The sequence below is a fragment of the Vespula pensylvanica genome, chromosome 5 (genome assembly GCF_014466175.1).
Source record: "Vespula pensylvanica isolate Volc-1 chromosome 5, ASM1446617v1, whole genome shotgun sequence".
Lineage (NCBI taxonomy): Eukaryota > Metazoa > Arthropoda > Insecta > Hymenoptera > Vespidae > Vespula > Vespula pensylvanica.
In genome coordinates, this window is record NC_057689.1 from 5,148,400 (window position 1) to 5,162,958 (window position 14,559).

The 14,559-nt window shown below is 35.0% G+C and overlaps 1 protein-coding gene across 1 annotated transcript in view; it reads left to right on the top strand.

The window, feature by feature from the left end:
- Positions 1-640: 640 nt before the first annotated feature.
- Positions 641-14,559, top strand: part of LOC122629399 (Kv channel-interacting protein 4-like) — a 43,556-nt gene continuing 29,637 nt past the window's right edge. Inside the window, exon 1 of the mRNA XM_043812783.1 lies at positions 641-670. Within this exon, the coding sequence (XP_043668718.1) occupies positions 641-670 (30 nt within the window). The remainder of the gene's footprint in view (positions 671-14,559) is intronic.

Here is a 14,559-nt window from a genome sequence, read left to right on the forward strand (position 1 = left end):
AGAATTATTTGATCTGGAAAAAAAAAGAGAAACAATTTCTATCGCATCGGTTACGAGTGACAATTCGAGAGTTGGTCAGAGCATAATCCGACTATAACAATGAGAACTGTTTCGTCCGTGTTGAATCCTCGAACGGAAGCTGAATTATCTGTCTCGTACCAAACCGTTCGATTTATCTCGAATAATATCGGTTCAACGTGTCCGCTATCCTATGAAATTACGCTTGGATTAAATCGCTACTAGCATAATTATTGTTTTTATTGTGGTTGTTGTTGTTATTGTTGATTTTATCGTCTATTCGACAAAAAAAAAAGAACAAAATAAATGAATAGAGAATAGAAAATAAAAAGAGAAAATAAAGAAATTTCATTTCTTCTTTATAAAGCGAGCGGATCTCTCGCAGTAGAAAAGATCAATGAATGATCGGCCATTTAGAAGAAGGCGAGGATCCAACTTTTCTTAAAACTTAAATTGTCTATTTGCTTCGAATATCCGCCATAACGTTCGTCGATTTCCTTCCGAAGAACTTTTTCATCTTTTCCACGGTGCCAACTCGAACTATCGTACGCGACACTCGCATCGTATTCTCTCCATCAAATCGAAGCCATTTTTCTGTCTCACGATAGAATGACCCTTTGAGATGGCCTTCAAAGACGAATCGAATTGTCAGGTAAGAGATTCGGATTCAGCTAGAGTGAAATGTCACGGAAATAAGCGTCGACTATTATATCTTTTTTTCTCTCCTTTTTTTTATTTCTCTTTCTCTCTCTCTGTCTCTCCCTCTCCCTCTCTCTCTCTCTCTCTCTCTCTCTCTCTCTCTCTCTCACTCTATCTATCTATCTATTTATCTTTTTATCTCGTATCCCATGTCAACGAGCGAGTCGCTGTTCATAAGTGAATAAAAATAAGAAAACGTTTTTGTTTTGAAAAAACATTTCTATTTTACCATCCATCTATTTCTCTTATCCTTTTATATGATATTTTTTATTGTTCCTGTTGATGCTCGTTGGAGAATGAAAAAAGGAAAAAGGAGGAAAAAAAACGAAAAGAGAAAGAAAAAGGAAGATATAAAAAGAGAAAAATAGCTTTTTCTTCCAACGACGGATGGAAACGAAGGAAACGAGGATTTTAAACTTCCTCTCGTCCACGAATAAATCTCTGAAGTTTCTTTTGAAAATTTTATATCGGTCGATATCTCGAAAAGAAATTTTTATACGAACGATGAGAGATAGATGAGACATAAAACGTGATGCGCTACGAATTTAACCAAGAGGATCGATCGATCAATCGATCGGTCAAAGAAAATTCATTGAAGTAGATAGTGTACGTCGTCAAAGTGAAAGAATTGTCGATTGATCCGGACTCAACGTTCTTGTTCTATTTCCCTATTTACTTTTATATTGAAGACATACGTACACACACACATATATATATATATATATGGATATGTGTATATGTGTACATACATGCTACATACATACATACATTCATATACCTATCTCTTATTTTTCATCCAAATATACTTCTTTCTTCGTCTTGATTCAATCTCTTGAGAAACGACGAATATTACTTTAGCGAAATAAGAAAAGAGATTCGTATAAAAATCCGTACATATGTATGTATTTAACGCGCTTTTATAACGCTGCTAGAAATGATTTTAATATCTCGCATCATCTTTCGCATTCTTCTGTATATACTATCTAGCACATTTCCATACATATAGTATCGGAAAAAAAAAGATATTTAAATATATTCATCTAGATGAAAAGTCATATTCTCGCGTTATACTATATGTGTAACGCGTATATTTCGCTTGTTCTCGAATTACATAAACGAAACTGAATAGAAATATTCCTATATCTTTTCAGTCTCACTGTTTCACGCATCACAAGATACGAATTAGAAACGTTAGACTTTATGTGTTCCATGCATCATATTAACATCTTGAGAATTCATCTCTTTCGTTGCATCATATCGAAGGAATGTCCTTTAGTATGCCAGACATTCGAACGATGTCAGAGAACCGACAAGCTGAGAATAATTCAACGATCCTTCTTTCATACGATATTTGCTAGAATTAAATCTAATTTTGTATCGAGTGTTGCCTGCGTATAAATAGGACGAAAATAAAATAAACGTATATAAAATAAAATATATATTTTTAATAAAAGTAATCATATATATATATATATATTGTTTTTTCCAACTGAGTACATTTTACGAAAAGTAAATAAAGAGATATTCTCGTGGAAATAAAACAAAACATATATGTGTGTTTATGAGAGAGAAAAAGAAAGAGAGAAAGAGAGACAGAGACAGAGAGAGAGAGAGAGAGAGAGAGAGAGAGAGAGAGAGAGAGAGAGAGAGAGAGAGAGAGAGATAATGAAAGAAAAAGAAAAATTATGAACAAATCTTACCTTCAAATAAAATATTTATTTATCACTTTCATTGACGTCATATACTCGTCGCTATCGACCTATTCCAAAACAACATAAAAATTCAAAACACTAAAATGTTATAGCAACAACGACAATGATGACAACGACGACGACATCGACGACTAGGCCAACCATGCAATCTTTTCAAACGCATAAGAGACTATAAGCATTTCCAATATTTACAGAAAAATAGAAGCATTTCCAAGAATAGTATCTACTCAAGAAAGAGAGAAAGAAATATTGCAAGTTTGGAGAGAAATACATAAAGGATAGAATTTACGATATTGATGGAACATAAAAAATGTAGAGTTCTAAGATTATCATTTTCGTAGATCTAATCTGATCGTACAAAATAATTTAATTCCAAAAAATTATTGATAATCGATTTTTATATGATTTTCTTCGATCAAGAAGTTATAAAACGAAGAAATAGAAGACGTGTATTTTATAAATAGATTGAAACGCATCAAATAAATGATACGCTGATTATTTCGATCGTTGATAACGTTGTTAGAATCGAATCTAACGTATTTTATAATACGATAAAATATAAAGTTATCATTCATCTTGATCAGATGGTCACGTTGATAGAAGGTTTTCAAGAAAAAGCTTGCGGAAAACGTCGATACCCTTCTGCCATTTCATCCGCCATGATCGAAAGCATCTTGACGTAGAAAATGCATTATCCGAACTGCAGTGAAATATATAAACGTGTTAGCTGGCCATAAGTTCGTTCCTTCGAATTTCTTAAAAGAAAGATTATCGTGGTGATTGAATATTCTTTAAAAAATAATGAGCTATCGATATATAAAGTGTTACATCATTTTCACGATGTTAATGTATTAAAATAATATTCGTGTCGTTGATAAATCAAGTAGATATTTCAAATATTATTTTCTTCCTTTAAATTTGACAAGAAACAGGCGTGTCTATTATAACTTTAATCAATGAATATGAATATTACTTAAACATTAAATATCTTTCGAAGTTCCCTTCCAAGATCATATATGAAAAGTACTCGTTCATCTGGCTATAATGTACACCTAAGTACGTTCGTATGTAAATTTGTATAAATATATAGAGAGAGGAAGAGTGTGTGCGTTCAAGTGGAACTGGAGAAATCGTTAAAGCACGTTCGAAGGCTCATGAGCATGTTAAAATCGATAGAACGTTCGCTTTAAAGGAAGTTCTTCGTTGGACCGCGAACGTGTTTCGTGGAGTTCGCGTTAAACTAAGAAACTATTTGCTTCGTGTCAGAGCAAGCCTTTCCCCTTTCTATGTCTTGTATCACTTCTGAAAAAGGAAAAGGGTACGCGTCTTCGCGAGCCTGATTTTAAAGTAAAAGTAGTGATTGTAAGTTTTCACTGGGAACGTTGTGTTGTAAAGTAAAAATTCGCAAGTCGATGTATCAGAAGAGAAAAAAATCCAATTACATTTCCCCTGAAAAAAAAAAAAACTACGAGTTTTAAATGTATATATTTTTTCTTTCTTTTTTATATTAATAGCGTCTTTTTTTATTCAAAAGAAATATCTTCATCATTCCACCCTCTGTAAAATGAAACGAAAGGAAGGAAATGGGAATAAAAACTAACAAAGTACAGAATATGTTCGCTATGAAAACTTACAGGTTAATATATTTTTTTCTTTCTTTCTTTCTTCCTTGTTCTCTTATTACGAAGTTTAATAAATTCATCGAGAGAAAAAATAAATGGAAATGCACATAGCCACTTATGTAAATTTCGATGGCACATCACTATAAAGATATGCTCTTTAAAGCATACGCTTGAAAATTTTCAATTCCAACGGCCTGGACGATAAGATATTACAAACGGCATATTAGAATCATAGCATTTACGAAAGGGAAATCAGAATCGTCGGCGCGTCAACAAAAGGAGCCGATAGTTCAACTATCAATTGGCGTATTGCCAATCGATTTGACCTAAATACATTCGTTCTTTGCCAAGTGTCAGTGTACTCGTAGAAAAATCTGATTCCGATCTAAATAGCAAGGAACTTATCACGAGATATTTCTTATTACATGATAATAAACGTACACTTTGTTACATTGAAATACGAGCTGTTGGATAATTGAATAATTATTCTTTGAGGGAAAGAAAATCGATTGATATCGAATACCGGTCGACCAATTAACTTCGTTTTACGTCAATTGACAACTTAATACAATGACGTTATGAAACACTATATCTAATTTTTTTTTCTTCTAAAAAAACGCGTATAGATAAAGAAAAAAAACAATTCTTGATAAAAAAAAATCTGTGACACGGATTAAAAAAATTTTAAATAAGGTATTGCAAAATATGTATAATATAACAGAAGGAAATAACACATTGATATCGCTAGTATCGATCGTTTCGCACATTGAGATACATCAAATTCGCTTCGTTATTACGTGTCGTTGTTTACAAATACAGTTAGAAGCTTAATTAAAATTAATTTAGGACACCTCCTGGCAAATATTCTCTAGTCGTTCTTCGTTAAACTCATGGAACTATTAACGCGATATCATCCGGCCGCGTAGTGTTTTTAATTAATCTTAAAAGCAGAAATAGAAGTGGAAGGAGGGAAGGAGGGAGAGGGACAATATCTATTACGTTAAAATACGTTGAATCTCGTATACGGAAAGAACACGAGACGGAAAATGTTGTTACCATATACAGAGAGATGGAAGAAGTTTACGATCTTCATCTTTGAAGAAAATACAGATCTCCCTCTCTAACCCTCTACCTCCTCTGCTCCTATTTCTCGCCATCCTTTAGAATCAAGAAACGACGTGAATACGTGATCTAATTTCCACGGAAACCGCATCATCTTACTGTAGCGTATTCCATCGAACATTCTTACCTCGTAGCTCTAAACCAATGGTGTTGAAATTATTTATATCCTTTCTCGTATCGTATAAAAATATTAAAATTTTTTTAATTATATAAATAAAATATAAGTCAAACACGAGGAAGACATTAATATCGTTTTATTTTATCCTTTTGAAACTAAATAAAATGAAATAAAAATAGAAAAGAATGAAAAAACAGATAATAAATAGCTTTAAATAAATACATGTAGATATATATGTATGTACTCTCAGTCATTTTGACATGGTCAATCAGAATTTTGGCGCATTGCTGTAATTTTTAAACGTGCACGCGTACTCACTCCTTCTTTCCGATGTCAAAATCAATAAATGAATGAGAAGAGGGAAAAAAGAAAGAAGAAAAAATGGAAAAGGAGGAAACTATTAAAACGCGAGAGAGTTCGTCCTCCTCGTCGTCGTCATAGTCATCGTCAGTGATGGTGGAAACGGAAGAAAAAAAAAAGGAAAAAGAAATAAAGGAAGAAAGAAAAGAAAAAAGAAAGAAATACCTTTTCATAATCAAGGGATGCGAATGACGAAGAAATTTTTTCCCTCTATATAATGAACATACTCGAACGAACGTCCACGTAGATATTTACGCGGTCTCGTTTCGATTTCTCATAGCACGAAAAACTCTATTAACGTTTTAATTTTGTCTCCGGTTTAGAAGAATAAAAATCGTTTTTATTTTTTCCCCTCTCGATAATTTTATCCTACATGATCGAGCGACGCGTTTTTAGCGACGCGTAAATATGCAATAACTCGCGAATAAATTGAAAACGTAAACAAATAGAGCTCGAACGATCGAGATATTAAATAAACGGAACGGAAATCGTCGTTATCATTAATTTTTTTGGCGGAAGAGAAAGGGGGATGAAGGGAGAGAGGTTGGGGAATTATCAAAATAATCCGCTTTTGCAGTTATTATCGTTTTCCGATATCTATCGATCGAAAAACTTTTAATGATTTTATTATAAAGAAAGACAAAAAAAAAACGAGTACAAGAAAATTTTGGAATAATTTTTGAAATCGTCATTACGAGACGTCGGAAAAAGAATCAAATCGTTTCGAGGATAATAATAAGGATCCATCGATCTTAACGTTTACGACGATCTTTATTACCTTCTAACATTGGCAATTTCATGTTAGCTTTCTGGCAGAGATTCCACAGGCTGCCGCGAGCGCGATGCAATTTAAACCGATAGCTAGAACCAATCCGGCGTTAGTCGTACGTACTCGTTAATGGGCGTTGTTACGCAAGTAATGCACCCATTCTACCTGTTGCCGTCACGGAATGTCTCGCTTAAGCCTACCAAAGCAAGTGCCAAAGATTTTCTCTTTTGTCGATAACAGGAAAAGAAAGAAAAAGAGAAGAAAGAAAAAGTAGATAGATAGATAGATAGATAGATAGATCGATAAATAGAGAGAGGGTGAGAGGAAGAAGGAAGGAAAAGAGAAATGAATCTATTATCAAGCTGTCAGAGTCTCTTTAGCAACGTTCATTGTTCATCTCGTAGCTCTTTTGTGCGTAATTTCTCTACTAGGGGCATGAAAGTTCATTATTATTCACTGACATACCCTCCTCCCTTTTCCCAAAGAATCTTCCTCCTTAATGACTACGATAAGTGGAAAAGCAAGCGTGCTACTCGAGAACGGCAGGATTTTATTTAGAAAAGAAAAAAGAAAAAGAAAAAAAGGAAAAGAGAAGAGAATAAGAAAAAAGGAAGTTACCGACGATGATCTGATAATGTGGAAATATCGATTAAAACGATTATTATCATTTTATTCGACATTGACGTCTAAATGTCGGATATGTCAGACAAATGCACGTTATAGTTATGCCAATAATCTACATCGGATGTCTACGCTTGACGAATTTATCGTCAGTATTTTTCCAATTCCATGGAAGTGGCATTGGAAGTTTTTTTTTTTCTTGCAACGTTAATTCTAATCCGCGATGCTATTCATCATCCACAGAAAGAAAGAGAAAGAAGAAGAGAAAGAGAGAGTGATCGTTCGTTCAATTTTACCAACTCGGAAGCATCTCTTTTTCTGCTGCACTCGTTTTTTCAAGCTCTTATTTCTTTCTTTTATTTATTTCTTTTTTTTTTTTTTTTTTTTACTATCTAGGAAAGTCTAGCTAAGCATAAAAAATATCTGAAGAATAGAAAAAGATATATATATATATATATATATATATATATATATATACATTAAATAAGATCTATCGAGTGATTGAAAAATTTTTTTCGAGGCGCAAATTAAATGATGCAAAAAAGAAATGTAAAGAAATATTTAACGTGTATGATTTTTTACGAATTCGAGAAGAAAGATTTATTATTTTTCGAAGATATCGTGATACGCATAACTAGGTATATATTCCTTGTCATTTACTTGACGATGAGGTTGACCGAAAAGCATCGAGCCTGATGAGAAGGTAATCGAATGACCCTATTTCCTGCTCGAGAGGAGATCGATACGAGAGAGAATCGAAATTGCAATGACCAGGAGAATAATCGGCGGCGATGACCTTAATGGTTCAGCGACGTAATGATGGTGAACCGGCTTATATCGAATTATAGGGAAACGGGACGGGATTTAACGATGCGTCAAATACCAATGACGTTATAGGCATGAGCATTGAATGTTCGAATGCATTCTTTTTTATTCGAATCATTCTCTTTCTCGTTCCCTCTCTCTCGCTCTCCTTCTGTCTGTATATATGTATCTATAAAAATATATACACACATATATATATATATACTCCACAAACAAAAGTTTGAAGCATTCGTTTGATCTGCTAGAAAAAGTAATTAAAACGATGGGAAAAACTGATTGAAGAAAAAAAGAAAATAGGACTCCAGAGACTTCCATCTAATAGAATATATAAGTATTTACAAATATTACTGTATTATCTAATTTCGAATGAAAAAAAAGTCAAATATACGTGATACGTGATATAAACTGTTTTTCTTTTGAGACCTTGATCGGTCATGCGTATGAATGTACACATGCGTGTGTACATACATATGTATACACTATGAAGAAACACAGAGGATGTTAACACAAAGGTTCGCATCGATAACACAGCTTTAAATCCTGTCTCAGTATTCTGCGTCACGTTCGCCATGAACAAGCTTCTACGATCGACGAGCTTTATACGTCGATTTCTTCTATAAGGATCTTATTTTCCAAATATATTCTTATTTAATTATCTAATTAACCGTATCAGAAGAAATTGGCCGAATTGAAGAGCGGTATGAAAATAAGACGCAATGTGATATCATTAGCAACGAGTTGAAAGTGTACTCGTTAAGACGTGTATTATTGCTGACGAAGGCAGAAAAGACGAGGACTCATTGCGCGCATCGCTGAAGTACTTCACTTTTATGGTCTACTCTTCCACTGCTTCTCTTCTTCTCATTACCATCCGCTTGAGGAACATTCGCACGAAGAAATCAAGAAAAAGAAGTCCTCGCGAGAGTAATTGCGATCTTGTTCTGGTAAATATGAAAGAGAGAGAGAGAGAGAGAGAGAGAGAGAGAGAGAGCGAGAGAGAGAGAGAGAGAGAGAGAGAGAGAGAGATCGTCATAGATAATAGTAATAAGCTTGCATTTCTTTCGATGATATTCTTAACGAAAATAATTGTAGTCGATAAATGAGGAAAAAGGTGTATAAAAAAAGTAAGTAGGTAATAGAGAAAGAAGAGAGAGAAAGAGAGAGAAAGGAAGAAGGGAAAGAAGGAGGTAGAGAGAAAGAGAGAGAGAGAGAGAGAGAGAGAGAAATAGGTATCTTTTATTTTCACACGTAAGTAAAAAGGATGGCAGCTGCGGCTGACTTTTCTCCTTGGAGCATTATTTTTTTTTCACTTTTCTTTTTCTTCTTTTTTCTTGGTTCATTTAATTTCTCTATTCTTCATTTTCTCTTTTTCTCTATAAGAAAATACTCTTTCTCTCTCTCTCTCTCTATTTCTTCCTTTCTCTTTTTTCCCTGAGTCAACACAACTTCATCTCTTTTTTATTTCTAAAAAAAGGCAGAGCTAGGAGATGGAAAATAGACTCGAAAGTTTCCTGTTGCATCGCTCCCAAGAACGATTAGATTTTGATAATAGAATTAAAGTATAATATCATTCTAACAAATCGTATAAACGTGTCGAATAAAACGAATAAGTTCGATTTTAAAAATATATATAGCTGATTATATATATTCTTTGATTTCGATTTCGATTTCGATTTCGATTTCGATTTCGATTTCATCTTCGAAGAAACGATTGCTCGTTTCATTTTACGAGTCATATCTAATTCGATTAAAGCAATTTCCTCCCGTTCTTGAATACCATTTGGATTTATCGTTGACATCCTAAAAGCAACAAAGGAAGAAGAAAAAAAATACGCTTATCGGACCTTTCGTAGAATATAAAAGAAATATCGAAGGACGAGATCGATATGACCGGTAAATCCAACCAGAGATGTTACAATTCGTGCATTAACGCGAATTGGATGGGGTTTTTTTTCCCTTTTCCTCTTCCTCCACTTCCTGCTCCTCCTCCTCTCATCTCCACCCCTCTACTTTCGTGAAAACTTTTCGCTATCCTCCAGTAGCTTCGATTTCCCGTAATCGATGGGAACCAACGACTAGTCGAAATATTTTCAAGCCCGTTTGCGATCTATCTCTTTCGACAGAATTCACGCTTTCTTGTACTCTTTTCAACGTCGGCCGACTCGAAAAATGTTCGATCGAACGAAACGAAATGTTCGTTTACGTAGAAAGATATAAAAAGAACATGCATGTGGAAATGAAGAATATTTTTACGGGGGTAAAACGGGCGTTTAAATGTTCATTCAAGTCGATCCCTAAGTTTGGCAAAGCGAGTCGAGTTAATCGGGGTCATCTGGATAAAAGATATGAGGATGCAAAAAATGTGGTACTGCTGATGATAGGCAGTGATAGCAGCAGCTTAGGAAGCCTCGGCTAAAGCCGTTAACGATTCGCCTTAATGATCCGGCCGAGAAACTATGAATTAATTATGCAGGTGGCACCTAAATTCTGGAGTCATCCCCTACGGCGTTCGTACACTATAAACACGTACTGTAGTTAGGCGAAATATCTTCCTCAACACACTCTTAGGAATATTTCTCTCTATGTATATAGATGTATATAGAGATATATATATATATATATATATATATATTTTATCTTTTTCTTGTTTCTTTCACCTTCGTATATTCCAACAACGAATAACGAAGCGTCACCGTCCGAGAAAAGTCCACACGCAAAGTTCGTGTAAACAAGCAAGGGTGCTTAAATTTTCACGTAGTGTTACCCCTTCGCAGTCTCCTCGGAGTTAACATCGACGATTTATGAACAGTAAAATAAGAAACATGCGGCCAAACTCGTCTTTTCTTTTTCACAAGTTTTCGCTTTACCTGTGAAGAAACACAAATTTTTAAAAACATTCTTCTCCTACGAATACCTTGCTTGTCGTGTATGTATATATGTGCGCGTGTGTATATTTTTCTCTTTTCCTTTTTCAAAGTATAAACGTAGTATTATACGATGGTTAAAAAGAAACGAGAAAGAGAGAGAGAGAGAGAGAGAAATCTCTTTAAGTTTTAAAAATAGAGAGGGGAGGAAGAGCTGGAGTGTGCTTTTTAAATCAAATACGACTTAACAAGCGAGAATGATCGATACTGCGGCTTGTATTTTTAAAACCGTGCTCGATGTAATTATCTTGCCATTCAATTATCGTACGAAAACTAGGTGAACAAGTAATATCTATTGGATAGGAATAGGAATTGGAATGAAATAATTAGTCGTCGAAGTAACTCGTTAATTAGCTTTTATTAAAACAATATAGATACTACATAAATAAGAATAGAAAAGAGAAAAAGAAAAAAGATACTTTGCAATTACGAAATCTTGGTAATCTTCTTCGAGAGACTTGAGTGATTTTAGTAAATTATTTCATTAGTATTACTTCCATTAGAGATCGAATCTTTGGTAGTACAATACTGCTATTTTAGTACAATAGAATAGTAGTGGTCAGGGAGAAGACGAAACCAACAATAGAGCCATTTGCAAGCATTTCAAAGTACCAATCCGATCTCTCAACGTCGTCCAATCCGATTGGAAGTTCGAGCGGTCTTAAGTCGTTTCTCCTTCCCAGGCAAGAACAATCGTATTTGCTCGGTCTCCGACGTAGGGACTCGTCTTAGTATCTAGAAACGAAACGAAAAACGTGAAAACCTGGAACAATCGTAATAAAAAACAAAGAACGCGATAACCCGGTTAAGCATACAAAGTTACTCAGCTGGAGTTTTTATATAAGTAGAGAAAACTAAAGAAGAACGCGGAAAGGTAAAATCTACGATGTGGTTGGTAGATGTAGGTAGTCTAGAAAACAAAACAGGAAAGGGAAGATAGAAAATAAGAAAAAAAAGAAGAGGAAGAAGAGAAAGAGGAGAAGAAGAAGAGGAGGAAGAGAAAAACAACACAAAGGTTGCTCGTTTACCAAGGATTTTCTTAAGCGAATGCTATCGTTGTATCGAATTGTAGGAAAATCATTGGTAGGATTTTCACGTCGCTCGAACACAAAATACATATATTGTACATATACATAAGGTACATATGTATACCTAAGTAAAGTGGTATATGCCGTTCGACCGGTCGTCGTCGTTCAATGTACATAGTATATGTGCGCGCGTCTTCGAGGTTGCTTTAATTTATGCCGTCCAAATCGGCAGCCGCGACTCGGTTTGGCGCATACGACAGAATGTTGTACACGATATACCTAGTACCTGTATAACGAGATTAACGTGCACCACTCGGGTTTGACGTCTTTGCCACGTAAATCGCACGACGGGAAGCCGAAAGTGTACTTTGCATTGGTTGCTTGCTGATGTACATAGCCGTGGAAGTGGTATCTTCGTGTTCCTCGAGGTCGATGTCGCTCACCGTTTCGAAAATTATAGGTCCGCACTTTGGAACAAAGTCTATGTAGTCCTTTCCTCGGAACATATGTTAGTATATGTTTATATACATGTATGTCGAGCTGCCACACGCTTTGCTTTAAGATTTGTTGGACCTGACGCGACTTGTCCTCTTTCTACTCGACCTCCGGAAAAAGGACGAGAGTTCGGAGTTCATTCCAATTCACATAAATCATTCGTCTAACGTCGACTTACGCTTAATATTAAATCCTTCTAGTGTCTAATCAACAATTCAAAAGAAAAGAGATTTTGACTTTTTTTTTTTACTTCAGGAAGGATTCCTCTTTCTCTCTCTCTCTCTCTCTCTCTCTCTCTTTAGCTCTAGCTATCTTCTCTCTAGATCTTATCGAATTACGAAGAGCCGGTATTTCCTCTCCTTCTCAAACGTTTTCTTTCTCTCTTCACTTCATCGTGGAAATTGAGAATGGCGCGCGTCGAGTAGCGTCGAAAAGCAAAAAGGGAAGATTTCAAGGGAGAGAAAAGTGACCCATCGAGACGGTCGAGCAATCGAGATGGAGGAGGGTGGAAACCGATAGCACCCAGGGATGAACATTCTACCGTTTGAAGATGGTCTCTCTCTCTCTCTCTCCCTCTTTCTCTCTCTGTTTCTGCCCCTATTACCCTTAAAGTAGGACCAGCATACCATCGAATGATCGTTCGTGCGAAAGAAAAAAAAGAGAAAGGAAGAGAGAGAAAGAGTTACACGAAAAGCAGTCACCGATATTATCCTTTCACTTTTTTCATTCTCTTTTTCTATCGGTCATCGTCCTGTTTCCTTTCGAAACAATTTGGAAACTGGACCTTCTTGCGGTCGAACGAGAAGGAAGATAAGAATTTTCTACGATAGGAAAGGTACATAAATGGAGTTCGATGAAAAAGAAAAAGAAGGAGGAGGAAAAGAAGAAGACGAATTTTCTTTTCTCAATTTCCGAAGAAGTTGGATTTTCAAGTAAATAAGATGGGCGAGTCACGCGACGAGAAAGAGCACATAACTGTGGCCATATAATTTAAAGAGTATACATTCTTATGATTCGAAGTATTATAAGTGGATAAGTCCTTTTAAGAAAAGAAACGTAAAATTCTCACGAAACGATCTCATGTAACCCCTTTTTCGACGAACCTCAAGAGAGAGAGAAAAAGAATAAAGGAATGGATTAGAGAATTTAGTCACGTACAACACCGACTGGCTCGATTCCAAACTTAAGCCGCTGATTTTACTTTCGATCTTGGTCACCGTTTGTACATACATACATATGACCATTCTCTTTAACTACTATCTTTTTTGAAATAAATACGGATCCTGCTAGTTTCCACCCTTGTTCCACTTAAGTCTCTCAATTTTTCGTTAATTTAACGTTTCCGTTAATAACCTTCAAGAAGTTTGACAAGATCGACTCAATTCTCGATGAAACATTCATTATCTGTCCCGAGTCCACCTGCTTCCACTTCGAAGAATCGAAATTCTGAAGTTGCTACTCTTTTTCTTCGAAAACTTATTCGAAGAAAAAAGGAGAGAGCGAAAAAGAGAAAGAGAGAAAACTTCGTAATAACTCCGATATTGCATTTCCGACAACGTCGACTTATATCGCAGACAATATCATATAATAATCAATCATCGTACGTACACATAGTCGTCCAACACAAATCGTTAATAACTTAGTTTTGATTTGCCATTTCATGTTGTTTTTAATTAAAGCAAATGATTGGACGATTAAATGATTATTTATATAAACGTAAAAATGATCGAATTAAGATGCACGTATACGTTTGTTATTAAAAGAAACCAACTAAGGTTAATATACGTTGGTACCATTCAAAAGTAATGAATTATTTGTGGTACTTTTCGCGATGTCCAGATAAGAGTAGAAATAATAACGAAACGACGTCGGTCACGGTAAATGAGTATCCGTCTCTGTGACTCTTGAAAATTTCAACGCCGTCGAGCACGACGAATCTCTCTTCCACGATCTTCATTTTGGCTCGATGACTTCGCCACAGATTATACTTATTTAACGTACATACGTATATCTATATAATATAAAATATAATTTATTTTTTCTCCTTTATTTTTCTTCTCTTTTTTTCTTTTTTTCTTTTTTCTTTTTTTTTCTTTTCTTGATCGTCTTATTTACATCTTTTACAATGTTGATATCTATGAATGTATATATTGAAAAAATTCCAACTTGCGACTTATGTACGTTTGAAAGACGATCGACCTAACTATGAGATAACAGTAAACGATGCTTTATCGTTGTCTCTAAGG